Here is an 18507-nt window from a genome sequence, read left to right as displayed (position 1 = left end):
TACCCCATCACGTCACTTAGATTCAAGGTCAATAAAAACATACATGAACAGAGCAGAACAGAACAGTCGAGATGAGAGCAGTATATAACTTTTGTTATTACACGGTACAATGAAGTGGGGGGGTTCGAAAAGTCGAGTCCTTTGCACGCATTTCGTCTCGTTGTCGGGCGGAGGTGATGGAGATCTGGATCTTCATCGGGCTTTTGTTTTGTCCTTCCCCAGGCCCAGAGCGGGCAAAATATCGCCCCACCGCGCGTGTCACGTGACCATTTTTTCCCACATCCCCACACCAGCAAAGCGAAGGAGCGGAGGTGGGCGGTATTGGGATTTGCCAAGAATTCTAAGATTCATCGTAGCGATAAAAATATCGATTGGAGAAAGAATCCCACCGCCGCCGCGAGGGACGGACAGGACCCAGCACCCTTTTTTTCTGATCCCCTTGACCACCTTCTATTTCTGTGTCCTAAGGCTGTTACATTTACATGTATGGTTGAGTGAGCGGGTCACGGCTCAGAAGAGTTCACAGTTCATCCTTGTGGAGGTATGGCGGAGCCTGTGGTTGCTTCTTCTGCTTCTTCTTGTTTTTGCGGAAGCAGAAGCAGAAGCCGGGTTCCTCCTCCTCCTCATTCTCGCTCCCTCACCCTCAGAATCACCCCCACGTTCTCCTCTCCGATCCACCACCGCCCCCACAAAGCCCCCTCCCTTTTCCCTCGCAATCCTCCCCTGTTCCTTCTTTTTCAATCTCCTGCCACTCCCACCGCCGCTTCTGCTCTCGACTCCGACGTGCCTCGTCCCCAGGTTGGTACATTGCATGCCGGCATTCTCCTTCCTCCTGGGTGTCTTGTTTTGAATTTTGCTTCTTTTTTTCTTTCTTGACAGGGATCGTCGCCTTCTGCGGAGAGGAGCCCCCTGTTCCGGCAATGGGATTCTCTCACTGCCCAGTTCTCGGCTTCCTCAAACATCCCCTTCTTGTTGCTGCAGCTCCCTCAGATCATCCTCAACGCCCGCAACCTCTTATCCGGCAATCGCTCCGCCCTCCTCGCCGTCCCCTGGCTGGTACGTTCAAACAAGACCGCCCCCTTTCCTTCTCTCCTCTTAAGCCCAAACTCTGTTTGAGTTAGCAAATCACATTTACAATTGCAGGGCATGCTCACTGGCCTGCTGGGCAACCTTTCCCTTCTTTCTTACTTCATAAAGAAGAGAGAAAAGGAGGCGGTCGTGGTTCAGACGCTGGGCGTGGTCTCCATCTACGTCGTTGTCTCCCAACTCGCCATCGGACGCGCCATGCCCCTCCCCATCTTCCTCGTCACTTCCCTGGTCGTTGCCACCGGCCTCCTTCTCAACTTCTCCAACTACTTCCACGTGCTCCCTCCCTCCCTTTGGTCCTTCTGGGAAGACTTCATCACCATTGGCGGCCTCTCCGCTCTCCCTCAAGTTCATCAATTTAACTCTGCAACCTACTTTGCTTCTTTTTCTTCATTTTGCTTCCTCTGAATATCACATGTCTTCTATTTTTTTCGTAGGTCATGTGGTCTACTTTTGTCCCTTACATTCCACATAGCATCTTGCCCGGATCAATTGCTTGTTTCATTGCTTTTGTGGCTGTTCTCATGGTATATTCTCTCTCTTCTTTCCCTTTCCTGTTCCTGGCATCTTCGAGTTTCATTAATCCGATGATAGATGCCTCTAAGTTGTCATATAGCTAATATTATACCATACAATGAACAAAGTTTGCTCATCCCCGGGGTTTCTCACTTGCTTATTACACTGCCTTCTATTGTGAATTTTTGCCCAGAAAATATTGAAGGTCTGGTTTTTTCTTTTGCCAACTGACTGTGCCTGCCTCTTTCTTATCTGTGGATATCAATGCATCTCCTATAATCGAACATTTAGCCTAACTTTGCCGGATGTATGCTGTTGCTGGCTACTAAGTAAAACCAAAGGTCATCTAAAAAACTGAGGACTCTAATGTGGTTATTTCCTCGATGCTGCTTTACAAGACTCGCTTAGAAATTTTGAGCTCCAGATATTTCGCTAATCAAGCTCTTGCTTTTCTCAATATAATCTCTGCATCCTGTAGTCCATGTCTCCCTGCCCCCGGACACCACTTATAACTCTGAATTGTTTGATCCCCATTATGTCTACTCCTAAGATGGTTGCTGCAACTCGCCCAATTTCTCTGTGTGCTTGAGGTCTGTCATCAGAACTTTGTCACTTTATTCTTTCTACTGGGTTTTGTCCTCGTAAAGAGAACCTTTTGTGCAGCAATGAAAAAAAGGAATCTACATTTTTGCCTCAGATAGACTAAGACTAACTTAACTTCTGTCCTTGTTCTCTCTCGATGAACTGGAATGTGCCATGTTCTAGGGAATCATCTTATGTTACCGCTATATCCACAGTTCAATCTGTATGTATACTGTGCAAGTAGTGACAAATACAAAGAGCTCTGATACAGGGTTACTCCTCAAGAGGGCTTTGTGGTCTGCTTTGAACTCTTGCATGGATTAACTGCAGATATCCCTGCTATTCAAATTATTAAGCAAAAATATCTATGTGCAGTGCACCAATAATTCTAGTAAGTCTTTTTCGCCAGCGAAAGTTTCTAAGTACTTGACAATAGTATGCTTGCTCCCCTCTGACATGGAGCTTATGAGTCCCAGTCAGCCTCTTCCTGTGCAGCGATAAGGAAGCATCCTTGTCCAACCCACACCAACCCCAGAGGAATAACATTATTTTATGCCAAAAATAGAAAAAGATAATCGAATAAATCATAAAAACCTAAATATCATGGAAGCCTTGAGCATAGAGGGGCATCCTTGGCGAGACCCTTTTTCAAGCTGTTTGTGGTTCTTAATCCATGTGACAAATTATAGTATTCTTCTCGTCATTTTTCTTCCCATTTGATGTGCTGCAGCCTATCGTAACTGAAGTTGCTGAGTTTTGCAGGCAAGAACGGGGAAACTTTCAGAGAAAGGTGTCAGATTTGTGGGAGCAATATCTGGATGGACAGCTACACTTCTCTTCATGTGGATGCCAGTCTCACAAATGGTGATCTAAGACCGCCTTGCTTGTGAAAATATAAATTGATGCTGCTTCTCTAATTTTTGGTTCTTCCTGACCAAGCTCATTGTTCTATTTAGTGGACAAATTTTCTGAATCCTGATAACATCAAGGGCTTATCTGCATCATCAATGTTGCTTGCCATGATTGGAAATGGACTCATGATCCCACGGGCACTCTTTATTCGTGATTTCATGTGGTAACTTTCTTCACAACTGTCTACGGTCCTGTTAAATCACCATCTCTTACAGTTGCCTTCTGCGTCACTAGATTGACTAATATGCTCTCAGAACTGACCTTTTTTTTCTCTGGTGATTGTAGCCCTTTCCAGATAGTTGTCCCAGAATAGTTCCCACCGTACAAAAGCAGAAAACTTATTGTTTGATTGATAATTGTAGGTTCACGGGGTCAGCCTGGGCTGCTCTTTTCTACGGGTATGGGAACATTGCATGCCTGTACAGGTAGGATAATACTATTTTGTTGTTCTCCATAACTTCCATCTTTTTCGTGCAACTTGGACCAAGTAACAATCTCTCTCGTTCCAGTTTCAATTGTATCAGTAGGGAGTTCTTCTTGGGAGCAACAGCTGGATTGGTTTCATGGATAGGTATGTGTTGTATACCATCAGTTGGAGGAGTCTGAACTTTCACGGAGAAACACGAAATTTCCTCCTTTCCTTTGGATTTCCAGTATTTCTTCAAGGGATTTTGGCCCGACTTCAGATTTCTTTTTAGCTCTCGTGGGAGAGATAGAAATTAGTAGAGTGCTGACTCCATTTTTTTCCTCCAAATAGGAATAGCCTTATGGAGGGACATGGTGGCATATGGATACAACACACCATCGCGATCCATAAAAGAGCTGGTTTTTGGACCTTGATGAAAGATTGGGGCAACACTGGCAGCTGGATGAAATTGTATTGGCACAGACTGACCCGGTCGAAGAACACGGTTGCAGTGTCACATTATCCTCGTTTTGATTCTCAAACAGGCACGCAGAATGCTCATTGATTATGTAAGTATGAGAAAAAGGTGATCAACTTTCTTGTGCTCAAGTCAAATGGCAAAAAGGACGGGCAAATACAGCTGGAAAAACTAAATGATGATTGATGATATCTCTTACTTTGAGCCTCAAAAGGAGGTTCCATCCCGAGTATGGTTCTTGCTTGACACGATATCCTGGTTCTTAACAACAAAGCAATTCTAATCTGGACGACAGAGGAAGGAGATGCAGTCAATGCTCCAATTATAAAAGGAGATCGGCTTGGTGTAATGTATGAAGGATACCACTGGGCTTCCTTTTGGTCGTAACTGCCACTTGGCCACAACACAACAGAAACGTGTTTAACCGTGAAAGTTACATTGAATGTCAATACATCGTTGTAAACGATGACCTTAAAGTTGCAACGTAAATAAACAATCATTACAGATGAATGACCACGAGACAATAAAATTATGGCCAGAACATTCCAAATTCTTTCAAAAGGTTTTTTTTTTTTTTTGTTTGAACGATGATGATTAGGAAGCCCCCTCTAGATAATAAGTAAAGGTTAGTCGTTGGGAAAAAATTGAGGGCTTTCCAAATGGGGGTCGAGGGCAAATCTGTGCTGGACACTCTTTTAATTATCAAATGCTAGTAGTTACACCTTCGTAGGTTTGTCTGAGGAAGCCACAGTGGAACAATGATAAAGCCTATAGGTGTAAGCATGGACTGTTTCCATCGTTGGGAAAAAATTGAGAGCTTTCCAAATGGGGGTCGAGGGCAAATCTGTGCTGGACACTCTTTTAATTATCAAATGCTAGTAGTTACACCTTCTTAAGTTTGTCTGAGGAAGCCACAGTGGAACAATGATATAGGTGTAAGCATGGACTGTTTCCATCGAATAAACTGCTGACTGAAAATAATCGGTGACAGTTCAGTTTCGGAAAATCAGAATTCAGAATTGAAATGGCTGGTTTATGAATTGCTGGCTTGCTTTAGATTTTGCAATGCCAAGTAACATCAATACCAGTTCGATAGAAAAGCCAATTAAACGGCCAATGACTTGGTGCCAGTGGGAAACATGCGAATATATGGAGCTCAGGTGAAAATAGGCTCGATTGCTTTAAGATATAAATAAGACAACATGGTGCGAAGATCCAGAGAAGATTTAACCAACGAGCACCTACGGTTGTAGTAACTTTATGCGATTGCTTTCATAAAGGTTATGGCCATCATAATTTTGAGTCAATGAATTCTAGCAGCAGGCTTAACTATTTCATTCATGCTTATTGCACATCTCCAAAAGTTCTTTAGAAGCGACTTTCACATCTATAACACATCAAGTGGTCCTGATTAAGTTGCCGTGTGTGAGAATTTTCAAAACAAGATTCAACTTTAATCTCATCTATTTTGACTAAGAACCGGTTCCACGCCAATCCAGCCTCAAACCTGATCTCAAAACTAGAAGGCAGCCTTTCTCTGACATTATCAATAATCGTACAAATGCTTCTCATTTGTGATTTCCCCCACAAATAGGTAAATTGGGAAATTTGATTATCAACTGAGAAGCACACCAAACAGGAACAGACAAACAGCAAATATCAAAGTCCGAATGCCACTCTCTGCACAAAATCCGGTCTTCTTTTACTTTGCATCCGGAGCAACCCAGCAATCTGAAGTTCTGTAACTCCCCTGCAAAACCTTGACCTGAATTTACTGTGTTAAGGCATGAATTTTCTAGTAGACGCAATCCAACAAAAGTACCCACACTCCCAGTCAAATGCTCAAGCAACCTTGTACTCAGATGGGTACATGGATAGAACAAAGCTGACATTCTTTTTTAAAGTCTCATGAAAGGCAAGATAAAATTCGCTCATAAACTGATAAATTTTAAATTCTAATCATTGCTAAATAAGCAATGTCTGAGAGAGCACGTGTGCCTGAAATGTTATTAGAATTAGTATATGCACACAAATAAACAAGTCAATATACTTCAAACATTTACCCTATGCCGTATTTGCCCCATCATATGAAACAATGGAACTATTTGGGGAATTTCAAATTGAAAGAAAACTAAGAATCTTGTGATAATCCTTTATGACCCAGACTGCAGTGGCCCTTACTATGTGAGAAGTGGAGTAGCATATTACAAACCACTCTTTTCAAAACTCAGTTCCTCAAAACAAAGAGGTTCCATTAAAATGACCCTAAGAAAAAGGCCTTGGTTATCAAGTCCAATCCAAACGAATAAAGGAACAAAATATCCCTTTGTGGCATCACTAAACTATTTCAGGATCCTCACCAGGTGAGGAAAGGTCATAATACCAACTGCAGGGGACTGGTAAAAACCATGATCATCCATTTCTTGTTTTCCTTCTGCCTTATCTTTTGACAAATAGTTGGACAAGAAGAAAGGAGGGGAAGCTTGGTATGGATGCAGAATAACAAGTTGCTCCAGAAGAAGGCATCAAGTATCATCAGAAACTACCAAGTGCCCCATAATACACAATGAATGCCGCAGGGGTAGATCTATAAGTACGGATAATGGCTATGAAATTTAAAATAAGTGGAAGAAAGAGTTCATATACCTGTCACACACGCAGAGCCAAGGTCATGTTGAGGTATCTAACTATGAAAAATAGTAAACTTGACAAAGAAACATACTCAGAAAACAAACATAAAGGATACTGTATCGCCACTTCACTCAGCTTTTCAGAATCATCAGTAAACTTTTGTTTCTTCGAGAGAGGGGACTGCTTCAATTTGTGCCTCCTTTTACTGTTTGGGAATAGAAGAATCCTTTTGAAAGAATGGTACCAATCGTGGAGATTGACGAGATCGCCATGCTCCTGGCATGAACTATACCTGGGACAGCAAATGCACATATTCTAATCTTTGATGAATGGAAGCTGCAAAAGTGACTTGGAGAAAAGTTCGGTGTCTGTCATTGCTGCAATTACGTAGAGCAATAGACATAGAGGACCTTCTCAATATCCTCTCATCAATGGTCGCAGTCACCTAAAGAAGATTGATTTTTCCATTTAACTAGATAAATTTGAGAAATTCTCCCCTAGGCATTAATAAATTGAGGTTTTGCAATTGACATTCATCAAGGGCATAGCCTTCTTCACACAAATGATAAGGATGGAAAATCAAGTCTAACGCTCTAAGAAAACACCTTTCGCTTACACACACTCATCCATATTCCAAACTTGTGAAGTCCATCACTGTGCTTGCAATGAGGTAAGACACATTCACCGAAAAATTTCATGGGTCTTTTGCAGGGGTGAAAAAACTAAGAACTGATAAAGCTCAAAATAATTAGCAAGAGAAGGCAGCAAATCGTTTAAAACTCAAGCCTGCACTCTATGTCTCAAGAGGCTCATGAGAAAGGAGAGATACATAATAGAAGCATGTTCTTCATTGGAGAAGCCAACAACTGAGAGAAAAGAACAATGTAGGAGCATATTCACTTTTGGTATTTGGACAGGTTATTCAATTATTCTTAATAAAAAACTTTGCAAAGAACTATACTTTCCAAAGCATAGATTGTGTCTATAGGATGACAGTAAGTAATAAAACTAGTAAGTCCACAATTCCTTTCAAAATTATCAACAAAAGATTGCTTACATGATTGATGTATCATGCATGGATGGCAATAGGATATTATTGTTCCTGCAGCAACTACAACTGAGAATTTTGTGGGATTCCAAAAGATCAACCTGAATCCGTCTTCTTGAGTCTCCAACTAAAGCCTGATATTATTAGAGAACAACATATCAAAATGAACATCCTTTTATGTTATTATCGCCAAACCAAGATGAACATCCCACTTTCTGTTATTATCATCTGAAACATGTATTCCAAGTTGCGCCGTCCAGAGTGGTTGTCCACTAAGCCAATGTTGCATAAAGTCAAATTAAATCTACCTAACTTCCAACAAAATTTCATCAACTCCTGGGAAAATTCCAAAAAAGGACCTAAATAAGGGCTTGAAGCGAATTTTGTTTCAAATAAGATCTGCAGTGCCCTCATTTTCTCAAATAAGAGCTTAAAGTGGACCTTGTTTCAAAAAACGACCTGAAGTAGCCATGTCATTCTCAAAGAAGGGCTTGACCTCACCGGCTAGTCAAGGGCATTTTTGTCTTGCGTTTTTTTTATTTGTTTTTCATTTTTTTCTTTTTTCTTTTCCCATTTCTCTTTTTTTCTTTGTTGCGGCAGGCAAGGGCCTAGTGACCATTGCCTAGATCTGGCGAGGGCTAGCCTTGCGAAATCAGGCAAAGGCGACCCTAGCCTAGCTCTCTCCGGCCATTGCCTTAGACCGGCCAAGGGCGAAAAGGGCGAAAATGCCCTTGACTGGCTGGAAAATTTGGCCGACTAGAGAGGTTAGGCCTATCTTTGAAATTGACATGCTCACTTCAAGCCCTTATTTGAGAAAATAAGCGCACTTCAGGTCCTTATTTGAAATTTTCTGTTAACTCCCACAGAAAGACATAAACCTAATCAATGCTTCAACTATTGAAGAGTACAACTGGCATTATCACATGCTAAACTTGTGCAAGATCAATTATGAATGGTAACAAGGCAGAATTTTTTAAGAAATAGACTGCAGCAACTACAAACAGCAAGCATACCTCAATGGCCAGAAACATAGTCCTATAGCAACAGAAAAGCTAATAATAGAGACAGGCGCAATAAGCGGAGTCTTTTACCATTTGAAGTTTCTTGACATTCTTAAAGCAAACAATCTCATGAAAAGGCACGCATTCAATGGGCTGCATATACTTCCTGTCAATAAGAGAACTCAAATTAGTATTCTTTGACAGTTTATGTAGCAAAAGATGTTCAAGCATGTATTGCTCGCGTGTCAACAGCAAGAAAGAACTAACAAGGTAATTTGCTATAAGATGTTTGTGGTCAGATCATATTGTTAATCAATGCTCAAGACTACATAACAAGAGAAAAAGTTAATGTAAATAAACTCAAATTAAGGGGATGCTAGAAAGATACATAATTAAGTGAGAGAAGTTATCTCAAGAAACTATGTCGCCCGAGAGAGCTTCTTGCTTCGTGTAAATTTATGTGATTTTGCTTCCATTATAATATTTCCAGGTATGCGTATGTAAGTTCGTTACTATTACCAGAGCGATGTAAAAGTCAATTAAGAACAAGTTTCAAGACCAATCCCACAATAACAGAAGAATATTTGTGAGGCAACAAGCACCTCCAATAAACATAGCAGCCAAAGGATTGCTGCCATCTTTTATTGAAGATATGCGCTCAGAAATATAAAAGTAATATTCTTTTTTTTTTTTTTTGGACTTCTGTATGGTGGAGATGACGAGTAACTTGGTAGGAAATTTCATATTGCACTGTGTTTGCAAGTTTTCACTTAGGCAATTTCCAATGGTAAAATAATCTCTGATTTATAAGCTTAAAGCATGTTTAATGATGGTAATAGTCAATTCATAGATTAAGGAAGCATCAGGTCATTTGCATGTTTAATTCGTTTTGTCTTTGTATCTACATCTTGGACATTACTCCACATAGTAATGCCCCATGTGATTGGATGATCAAAAGTGCTACTGGCAGCTTGTGGATGTGTCAATCTGGCAACCGTTTGACGAAAATTACCAATAAAATTGCAAAAGAAGAACAAAAAGTTTAGGCAACAATTGGACATGATAGCACATGCAATATGTGAAGTTACAAAATAAATAAAAACATATAAGTTTGCATCATAAGCTCGACTTGTTTATATATTCTTTATACAAACCCATATCACTGTTGTTGAAATGTCCCCTTAGGGAACTTGATAAGGTTTATCAACTACAACTTGCAAATTTGCCTGTTGTTTTACGCATTTTGAGAAAAAAATGTGATTTCCACATCCATGTATTTTAATGAGAATTGAAAACTGTTCCTACTATGTTTAGGGGCCTTAGCAAGTGCCCTTAGGCACTTCTTAACAAGAGAAATTTGTAATAGCATTGCAAATATGGAAGGGAGGATGCTCCTGAACCGCTTGCAATTATGTGAAGTCAAGCATATGTTGAAAGCTAATAAGGGAGTGGGCTATACAGCCAGGTAAGGCAGGCAGCAGTAGGACTGTAAATGGACTCAAGCTCTTGAAGCATTGGGTATCTTGCAGAAGGATAAACTTGCAGAGAAGTTTCCTACATTTGTCCCTGATCCTTGTATTTCTGTTTTTATATCAGATTTGAGGAATCAGGACTCCTTTAACTTAATTCTGGACCTTATAACTTGGTTGCTTTCTCCTAAAAATGTTGTACATATATTTCTACAGGAAAAAGCGATAGATGAGCATTGCAAAAATATATTAAAGCCAAAAAACATGTTGCCAATGAGAACTGTTCCAGTAAAAAAGATATCAAAGTAACAGGACAGACTAATCATCATAAAGAAAAGTCTGATAGTGGCAGATGGTGCACCTACTCGATCAGGTATGCAAGAAAGCTGGCAGCTTTATCATTGACTCTTTTCGTAACTCTTCCCAGATTTGATTTGCTTTGCAGTCCATGTATCCTGTCAAATTTGAACAAAGCCACTGTGACGACTTGTCATGCATCAAAAAAATTTGAAGAGGTAAAGAGGTAAATCTGTACGAAGAATGAGATTGAATTCATCTGCCAGAAAGAAATCAATAAGGGAAACTTACTTGGCAATCTCCATAGAATCTTTTTTAAGCTGCTGGCAATCCTCAAATTTCAACATATGTTGCAACTCCTTCACCTTTTCATGGATCTGCAAAAGCGACCTCTAGTTGGAAAGGAGTTTGATCCAATTATGGGACTAGATCAGAACAGAAACGCACAGTTTTTCTAGTAATGGACTGGGCAATCTTCAGGTAATACTAATACATTGAACCTGGTAACTATGATACGTATGAGAAATTTTTCAGACATAAAATATGGGCTCTCAAAAGAATCCTATGCCACAAGGAATTCACCTACATGACTTACATGAAAGTTGGATGCTTCTAATAGACCAAGCCACATAAATGTCACCTGTTATTCTGGTGACTCATAGTGTTCATAAAGCTATATTTACTAATAATCAAAGCTAGTGGAATATTCAAGCTAACAAGGTAATCGAATCACCAGCAAAGACTGAATATGAAGAGATATAGGGGAACAGATCTAGGTTCCATATCCCCAAATTAGTAAAATTAAATGCTTAACAGACCAGTGCAAGCAATTCATAATAGATAACCACCAGAAGTACACAAAGACATGGCTGTGTAAAAACTGAGGACCAAACCACCCAGTATATCAAGTCAATTGTACTCGGATAGGTCATGCGTACTTATAACATGCTTATCCACTTATGTTCAATAATTTCTTAGTCAACAAAAAGCACAATTAGTTGATGATAATGACCCTTTCAGGTGAACATGGGCAAGCTAGACAAACATAATGAGGTTGAGAACAAGAAGATTTTAAGACTGTATAGTCTAGACAAAAAACTCCTCAGCAAGCAGGAAACCGCAAGCCCAAGCAAATCTCTTATGTTAATACCTCACTAATATCTGCAGTATGTCTTTCCCACTTCTTAAGCAATGAAAGAAGGTGTGATTCAGCAAGATCCCTGAGTCAAATTGAACTAACAAATGTCATCAACGAGGAAAAGTAGAATTGGTCTGTCATACAAGGATAGGAATAAGATAGCTAACATCTCATATACGACCCTACAAGAGCAAGATCTGATGTACCAAAAAACAAAAGTAGCAAAATTCCACTCCCCCATCTGAATTTGACAGATACCTTGAAACATATGCTAGATTCCCATCATGAGGATGGCACAGGGTGAATCAACAAAATGCACATATCACATGGAAAAATTAACATAGTTGTGGATGCAAAATTAGGAATTAATTGCTTGTTACTCCCTTTAACTTCAAGGTTGTGCAATTTCAATCCTGGATCTGTTTTAGCAATCATGAAGCAAGAATTCTTTTGCACTGGTTTTTCCATCACGTCCTGGCTTAATTACTTAAAATCCTAGGGAAAGTATGAAATTTATAGAGTAAGCTAAATTTAATTATTTTAAGCAGAAAATACATCGAGGTGGAAGCCTGGAGGAAAAGCTTTAAAAATGAAAATAACCACACAAATTTTCATCTTCTGGCTCCTCGGCTTGAAATGGAAAAAGGTCAATGCAGGCTTTATCAAAGTGGATATTAATTATAAGAGCTCAGAGAATATTCCAATGATATGAAAAGCAGCTTAGAACAGACAAACAACAACAGCAATGACTATGCTTCTTCAGGCAGGTGGGGATGTGGATCCTCATATGAGAATGCACATGCTTAATGTCGATTCATTAATAAGATTCAAGTACTAGAGATTTTTTTATCAGAGTCTTTGTGCATGTCTTAAATAGTTTAGAACAGACAAAATGCCAAAAATTCAAAGTGGGAACAGACATTATAGCTGGACAAAAGGGATAGGTGTAAGAGGTAATTAAATTCAGAAAATAGTTCCAGCTACAGAACCATATGCATACACGACTCCTCAAGATGATCTAGAAATGCATGTTTCCAGCTGATGGAAAAACATGCTTGAGTCACAAGTATAAGATTACCACATCTGTGCTTTATAGAGCAAAATATTAGTTAATGAAAAGATCACGAGAGAATTTGATCAGCAGCTGTATACTTCCATACCGCACTTAATTACAAAGCCGTAGAAAGCATAGAAGAACACAGAAGCTAAAGACAAAAAATGGAAGAACTGACAGAGATTTAGATCTCTCCCCTCTGAAGACCTCTATATTGTTTCAGGATTAATAGTTTTGAAAAACACCCACTTACCTCACTTTCCGCATTGCTCGAGAGATAAATCCACCCTTTCTCATGGTAAAATTATGCTGATGTGTAAAACAATCATTTGGAGATGATGCTTTTGTATGTCTAGTCTCTTGAGTAAAAGAACCTGGAACCCTTGATGCATAAACCTCCGGATCGAGTGCCTCGCACAGTAAGTCTAGCAGGTGGAGCTTATCATACTTTCCAGCTTCATATAGACACTGAAGTTCACATATATTGACAAACAGTAAGGATAGATCAACCATTTCGTTATGAGTATAACCCACTTTAAAAGTTTTACAGTGATATCAATGAGCTCCCAGTAGTACATGTTTTAGAAGTAATGATACCATGCCCTCAAATTTATTAAGTAAAATATTTACCCACTTGAGTTTATGAAAGTAAACAGGAAAACTAAGCTTCAATATTCTCTTCAGCCGAGGAAAACTAAATGGTGATTAAAACTTAAGTGCACAATAGATGAACTCAAATATAGAATACGACATTAAATTCTCGCGTTTAGATTGCTCATGTAGAACTCTCGGTTTCGTTTATACTAGCATGAACCAAAACATATTTAAAATCTTTCTACATACTCTATGATTGTGAAATTGCTTTACAATTAGCATCTAGGCTTGCAATGACTAACTTATCAAGAAGGAATAATACACACAGAAAATTTTGCAGCACTAGTCGAGTTGCTGATTGCTTTACTTGTGAATCGAGAGACTATAATATAACAATGGAAAGAGAGTCTCTACATCGAAGTAAATAGGAACTGGCTTCAGGTCTTGAACAGGGCATTTACTATTGATCTAAGCACGACGAAAAGCTCTTCAATCTAATGTCAGCAACAGCTGCAGAAAAAAGCAACCCCAAATATCCTTTTTCTTTTTTTCCCCCTTTTTTCTCAAGTAATCTTTAACATGAAAGTCTATTAAAAGCACCAAATAAAGCCCTCACCAGTACCACAATGCTCCACAAAAAATGCAGTCTCTTAAGTTGTATGATTTCAGGAACCAGTTTTTGAACAGCTTCTTCATCCATTTTATTCCTAGTGATAATTCTGCAAGCATAAAGTCAGCATACCACTTTTTATGTTACTCTATCAAGATAATGCTGACTTCCTTAAGCACATACCTGTCACAAGGTGAAATATTAGAAGCACAATTGTAGATGGCTTTCGGCAACAAACCCTGCTTGCTGCGCTATAACCAATTGGATTGTCAGACAAGAACTAAATTGCAAAATATAAAAACAAGGAAAAAGGAAAACCCATGATGCCCATAAAATAAGTGAGACGGGATACATACGCATTTCAAGGCTCAAAGAAGAATGCTTTGAAGAAAATTATAGTTAAGCCTAACAAATAAAATCTGACATCATGCATCAGAAATTTCTGAGCATAAGAATGGAAAGTATAAAAGTTTAGCAATGCAAAAGGGGGTGTAGACACATGATGGAAAAAAGACACCACATCAAGCATGATAGGTCGTAGAGAGAAAATTTAAACTACAAAGTGGCATTACGCTTTCATCAAAATCAGGCTTTTTCGTCCTCTTTGCCGAGAAATGGACAAACATATTGGGCATCATCAACATACTGCTCACTTGGGTATGACTTCACAATACTCACTGGTATAATATCAAAAGATTCTGTCAGAACTGGGATGCCGCCTGGACTTTCAGTTACGTTGTCTAGATCATCTTGATACACAAACTCATAAGTACAGTTTGGCAGATGTTAGTGGATGACAAACGAAGAAAAAATATTTTTCTTTCACCACACTTGATAAGGACGTGAAAATAGATGAGCTTAACATTATGTTATGTATTACTGAAAAAGGAGTTGTAGCCACATCATCAATGTGTTCAAAAGAATATTGCACTAAAGAGGGGGAACAACGCAATCAAAGGAGACAAAGATGGGGAGAGAGGAAGTTACGATATCCATCATCTAGGAGAAGAATAAATGAATGGAATGAAAAGGGGTGAAGTTGATTCCCCTGGAAAAAATTAAAGCCTAGTAAATTAACATGATATCAATTTAAACTCATTACAACATAAAAGGAAAGGTTATCTTTCAAATTTGAAGCATAAGACCTTTTCCCTACAATATGTGGAAAATGATTTTGTAGATCCAAGCTAAAATGACTTTCCATTTCCTACAATCTTCCTATGAAAAACGTATTTCTTGGTCTCTGTTTCTGCTCTCTCCTTTACGACCCAGATATCTCCTCCCAAATATTGTATGAGAAATGCTCATAAATTGCAGTTGCATTAGAATCAATCAAGTAATACAAAAGCAAACCTGTATATCTTCTTCAATAAGCCCTCTGAGCACAAAGCTAAAAGGCTCCATAGAAAAATGTTGGACACATGCTATCTGAAAAATACTACGTGAAACGTGATGTCAACAGGTTGTGAGCAAATTTTACTGTTAGAAGAAAATTGTAACATAATAGACAATCATTCAATATTCATCTAAAGTACCGACCTTAAGAGCTCTAATAAAAGAACTCATTGTTCCCCCATGGTTAGCAAAATGATTCCTCATAAAAACTGCCACCTTATGGCTAATAAAGAAACCAGGACACTGCTTCACCAGAATAGCCTCAACAACTGCATCCATCCTCTCTGCCAGAGTCCCCAAATTGAACTTGAAAGGACACAAGCACTGCAGCGCCTCAGACTGAATTATGCTTCTCAATCGATCTGGCGTTGTTGCCACTCCTATGATTAGGACGACCGGAATCTTCATTACCCACTCACTGAAAGAATATTATCATGAGGATGGCTTAACAGAGTATAATATAAGGGAAATAAGCACGTAATAAATAGGGGCATTGACATCAACCTATAAATAGGTTAAATGGGCAAAAGGCCAACCTTGGGTGTCCATAGCACAACATGGTGGCTTAACAGCCGCCGTGGTGAAAACTAATCAGTACAGAGTTGTTTATTCGAACTCCAAAACACTTTAGAAGTGATCAAATGGATGCCTTTGCGACATTAATAGGTCCTAGACCTAGGTGCGCAACTGCATATAGCCCCTTAATTTTGAAATTACATTGTAGATTGCAGACATAAGTATGATATCCCTCCGATTAAACAGCAAACAAGTTAGACTACCTCTTTTTGTAGGAAGAATTCCACCACTTTTCATGTTTAACCTCTTGTGTACAGTGGATTTAAAGAAATTTTACGGAAACATGTAAAAGTCACTGAAAGAATGAGCTTTGACATGTGCATGTGAAGAATAAGTCCGTCCCCTAATTTAAGTATGCAAAGAATAACGTGCATATATTAGGTGGCTCGAGGTGTCAAACCTTAACAAAAGGATGAAATCCGATAGGACAGACCCGCAACAACGCTCCAAATCATCTATGATCAAAATAATAGGGGTATCGTTGTTCACTTGGTCGTTGTACCATGATGACAAAGTAAGCATGTCAGGTGCCTGCTTAGATCAGCATTGCAAGTGTGAACAGTACAATTAGTTCTTGAATCAGATGCACTTTTATAAAGAACGAGTAAGCGCAACACCTACATCCACACTAGCAGCTAAAAACTGTCTGAGTAAGCTTGTGATACAACCACCAATCCCATTCTTGGCCAGGAAATCCAATGAAGAAAGATTAGCGACGTGACATCCATGGGATCTCAAAAATCGGCCAAGCTCTTCAAATGTCCTGAGATCGTCAAACAGCTCCATGTTCTCTGTTGGTTATCAACTTATTTGAGAAGGTTGTATGATGAAGAAAAGAGATAGGTTAAATCTTTAATCGCGGTAATGCTGCCGAAGGTGAAATGCAGATGCAGAACAAGCCAGCAGTTATGATCCCGGTCAAACTAGAACTTTTAGAACGTAAAACTGAAACAACAGCAGGTTGGCATCAACGCTAGTGGTCATGTAAACAGTGGAAACACAAATTTTTTTTTTTCCAAACATCAGAAAGACCTATAGCAAATAGATTGAGGGAAGCTACCCAAAAGTATATCAGGAATCTCGACTACAAACTTACTGGTGAGGACGAGGCCGGTAAAAAGTCTTCTGGAGACAGACTCTACTGCAGCCGGGAAAGACCGCGAAATTTCAGAAAAACCAGAAGAAACATGCGTCCTGATAATGCTGAAGGACTCACTGATCCAGGAATATATAGCCTCGAATGTACCAGAGTCGATACTCCGGAGGACACCCTGCAATGGAAATAGAATTGAAACAAATATAACAGAAAGGACATCTGGTAGACAGGCGCGGAAGTTAAAAACGAGAGATACAAAATGTGAAGCTGGAAGTGATGGGTAACGGTAGTGACAAACAAGAGGGGAAGAGAGAAACCTCGATTGTAGCCTCGACATCAGACCAGGCATGTTGGAAAGCCTCCATTCGCAAGTGCTCGTGAGAATGATCCCCGGAGTAATCGTCGTCAACCGACTTGGCGGCGCCGGGTTTATTAGGGGATGGTGGAGACGAGGTGATCCTTCTCCGGGATGGTTTCCGGTCGGATTTGTCGGGGGCGGCTTTATGGAGAAGGAAAAATGGCTGTTGGATCCGACGGAACAACCCCAATCAGTACCGGAACATAACAACGAAAACCGAGATCTTCTCTGAAAGAATGTTGGGGATTGGGAGTGATGAGAAAAGGAAGGAACCTGCAGACTGTTGTCGCCGTTCTCTTGATCGGACGAGGGTTCAACACGAGAGGGTGCAGAGGCCGCCATCTTCATCTTGATCGTGGCCAGCGAGTTGCGATCTTCTTCTTCTTCTTCTTCTTCAAGCTCAGCCGCTCTTTGTTGCTCCCACCCCTCAGCGCCCACTTTTTCCTCGCTCTTCCTTTTTGGCGGGAAGGCGAATGATGCTCGGCTCTGCCCTGCCCCGTAGCCGTAGGGTTACATCACATCTTGTCCACCCTCACTCGAGAAAATAAAAAGCAAAATCGATTCCGACAAACAAGATTCTTAGAACGGGGCAGCCTTTACTTAATCTCAACGGTTGAATCGTATGGGCCCCCCCACCCACGTCTCGATTCAAAGCGACCAAAACTCTCGTGTACACTTTTAAGAACGTCCAAAAATTCTCTCATCTTTCTACGCACAAAACAAATTTTAATTTTCGAATACTGTAATTAAGCATTAGAATTTATCAAATTTCTACAAAGAAATATAAGCTCTATCCGTTGCATGATATATATAGAGAAATATCAAACTTGAGTAAGTTCTTAAAAGGCAAACTTAACAGGAAAGTATGAACAAAATTACTTCCTATTCGATATGTTTTCTTTCTCTCCCTAAAGAAAGAAAACATAATATAAAGAGAGTGGAGGATTATAAAGCATGCGGGCATGGACACGTCAAAATATGGATCGCATTTAGATAAAGACGCCGCCTCGAATCATTACGCAATATATACATGTGTATAAAAAGAAATATTCTCACGTTACTTTTCTTAAATATTCCTCTCCGTTCACGTGGTCACGAGAAAAAATTAAGGAATAGCAAGACAAAAGTCATTTTCACCAAGACTTCTTACATAGCAACGCACAAAATGGGGATTGCACGATTCCGTTGTGAAACACGGTCGAAGAAGATAAGGCGATAATAATAGTGGCAGCTATTAAATAAATAAAAAAAAATCCCGTT

The 18507-nt window shown here is 39.7% G+C and overlaps 2 protein-coding genes across 3 annotated transcripts; one reads left to right on the top strand and one right to left on the bottom strand.

Moving 5' to 3' along the window:
* The first annotated feature begins 71 nt into the window (after positions 1–71).
* On the top strand, positions 72–4034 carry LOC115742735 (maltose excess protein 1-like, chloroplastic). The gene is made up of 9 exons (XM_030677194.2): positions 72–798; positions 880–1056; positions 1144–1434; positions 1524–1613; positions 2947–3048; positions 3141–3259; positions 3459–3521; positions 3606–3667; positions 3854–4034. Exons 1-9 carry the CDS (start codon positions 544–546, stop codon positions 3934–3936), a joined length of 1242 nt encoding a protein of 413 aa, XP_030533054.1. The 5' UTR covers positions 72–543; the 3' UTR covers positions 3937–4034.
* A 1382-nt stretch (positions 4035–5416) lies between these two features.
* LOC115742733 (origin of replication complex subunit 3) lies at positions 5417–17635 on the bottom strand. Of its 2 annotated transcripts, none has more exons than XR_007196751.1 (17): positions 17521–17635; positions 17207–17419; positions 16890–17064; positions 16415–16584; positions 16194–16324; positions 15362–15635; positions 15176–15250; positions 14006–14073; positions 13829–13919; positions 12872–13086; positions 11577–11646; positions 10718–10803; positions 10495–10584; positions 8751–8826; positions 7669–7793; positions 6727–6947; positions 5417–5745 (listed from the first exon to the last, which is right to left on the bottom strand). XR_007196751.1 is itself a non-coding variant. In XM_030677188.2 (17 exons), exons 1-17 carry the CDS (start codon positions 17593–17595, stop codon positions 5640–5642), a joined length of 2217 nt encoding a protein of 738 aa, XP_030533048.1. In that variant the 5' UTR covers positions 17596–17635; the 3' UTR covers positions 5417–5639. The 2 variants fall into 2 exon arrangements, 1 of the variants encoding a protein (XP_030533048.1); XM_030677188.2 differs by having other exon boundaries at positions 6727–6903.
* Between the last annotated feature and the right edge of the window lie 872 nt (positions 17636–18507).

Source organism: Rhodamnia argentea, chromosome 10 (assembly GCF_020921035.1).
Source record: "Rhodamnia argentea isolate NSW1041297 chromosome 10, ASM2092103v1, whole genome shotgun sequence".
In the NCBI taxonomy this organism is placed as follows: Eukaryota; Viridiplantae; Streptophyta; class Magnoliopsida; order Myrtales; family Myrtaceae; genus Rhodamnia; species Rhodamnia argentea.
The sequence above is the reverse complement of the archived record's forward strand: the minus strand, read 5'-3'. Positions and strand labels throughout refer to the sequence as shown.

Coding starts and splice junctions, on each gene's coding strand:
- LOC115742733 (XM_030677188.2), bottom strand. CDS start 17,595: ATGAAGATGGCGGCCTCTGCACCCTCTCGTGTTGAACCCTCGTCCGAT. Junction 7,794..8,750: donor ATGTCAAGAAACTTCAAATG/GTAAAAGACTCC, acceptor TAATAATATCAG/GCTTTAGTTGGAGACTCAAG. Junction 5,746..6,726: donor CTGAGTGAAGTGGCGATACA/GTATCCTTTATG, acceptor CAGTAAATTCAG/GTCAAGGTTTTGCAGGGGAG.
- LOC115742735 (XM_030677194.2), top strand. CDS start 544: ATGGCGGAGCCTGTGGTTGCTTCTTCTGCTTCTTCTTGTTTTTGCGGA. Junction 3,049..3,140: donor GGATGCCAGTCTCACAAATG/GTGATCTAAGAC, acceptor TGTTCTATTTAG/TGGACAAATTTTCTGAATCC. Junction 3,260..3,458: donor TTTATTCGTGATTTCATGTG/GTAACTTTCTTC, acceptor TGATAATTGTAG/GTTCACGGGGTCAGCCTGGG.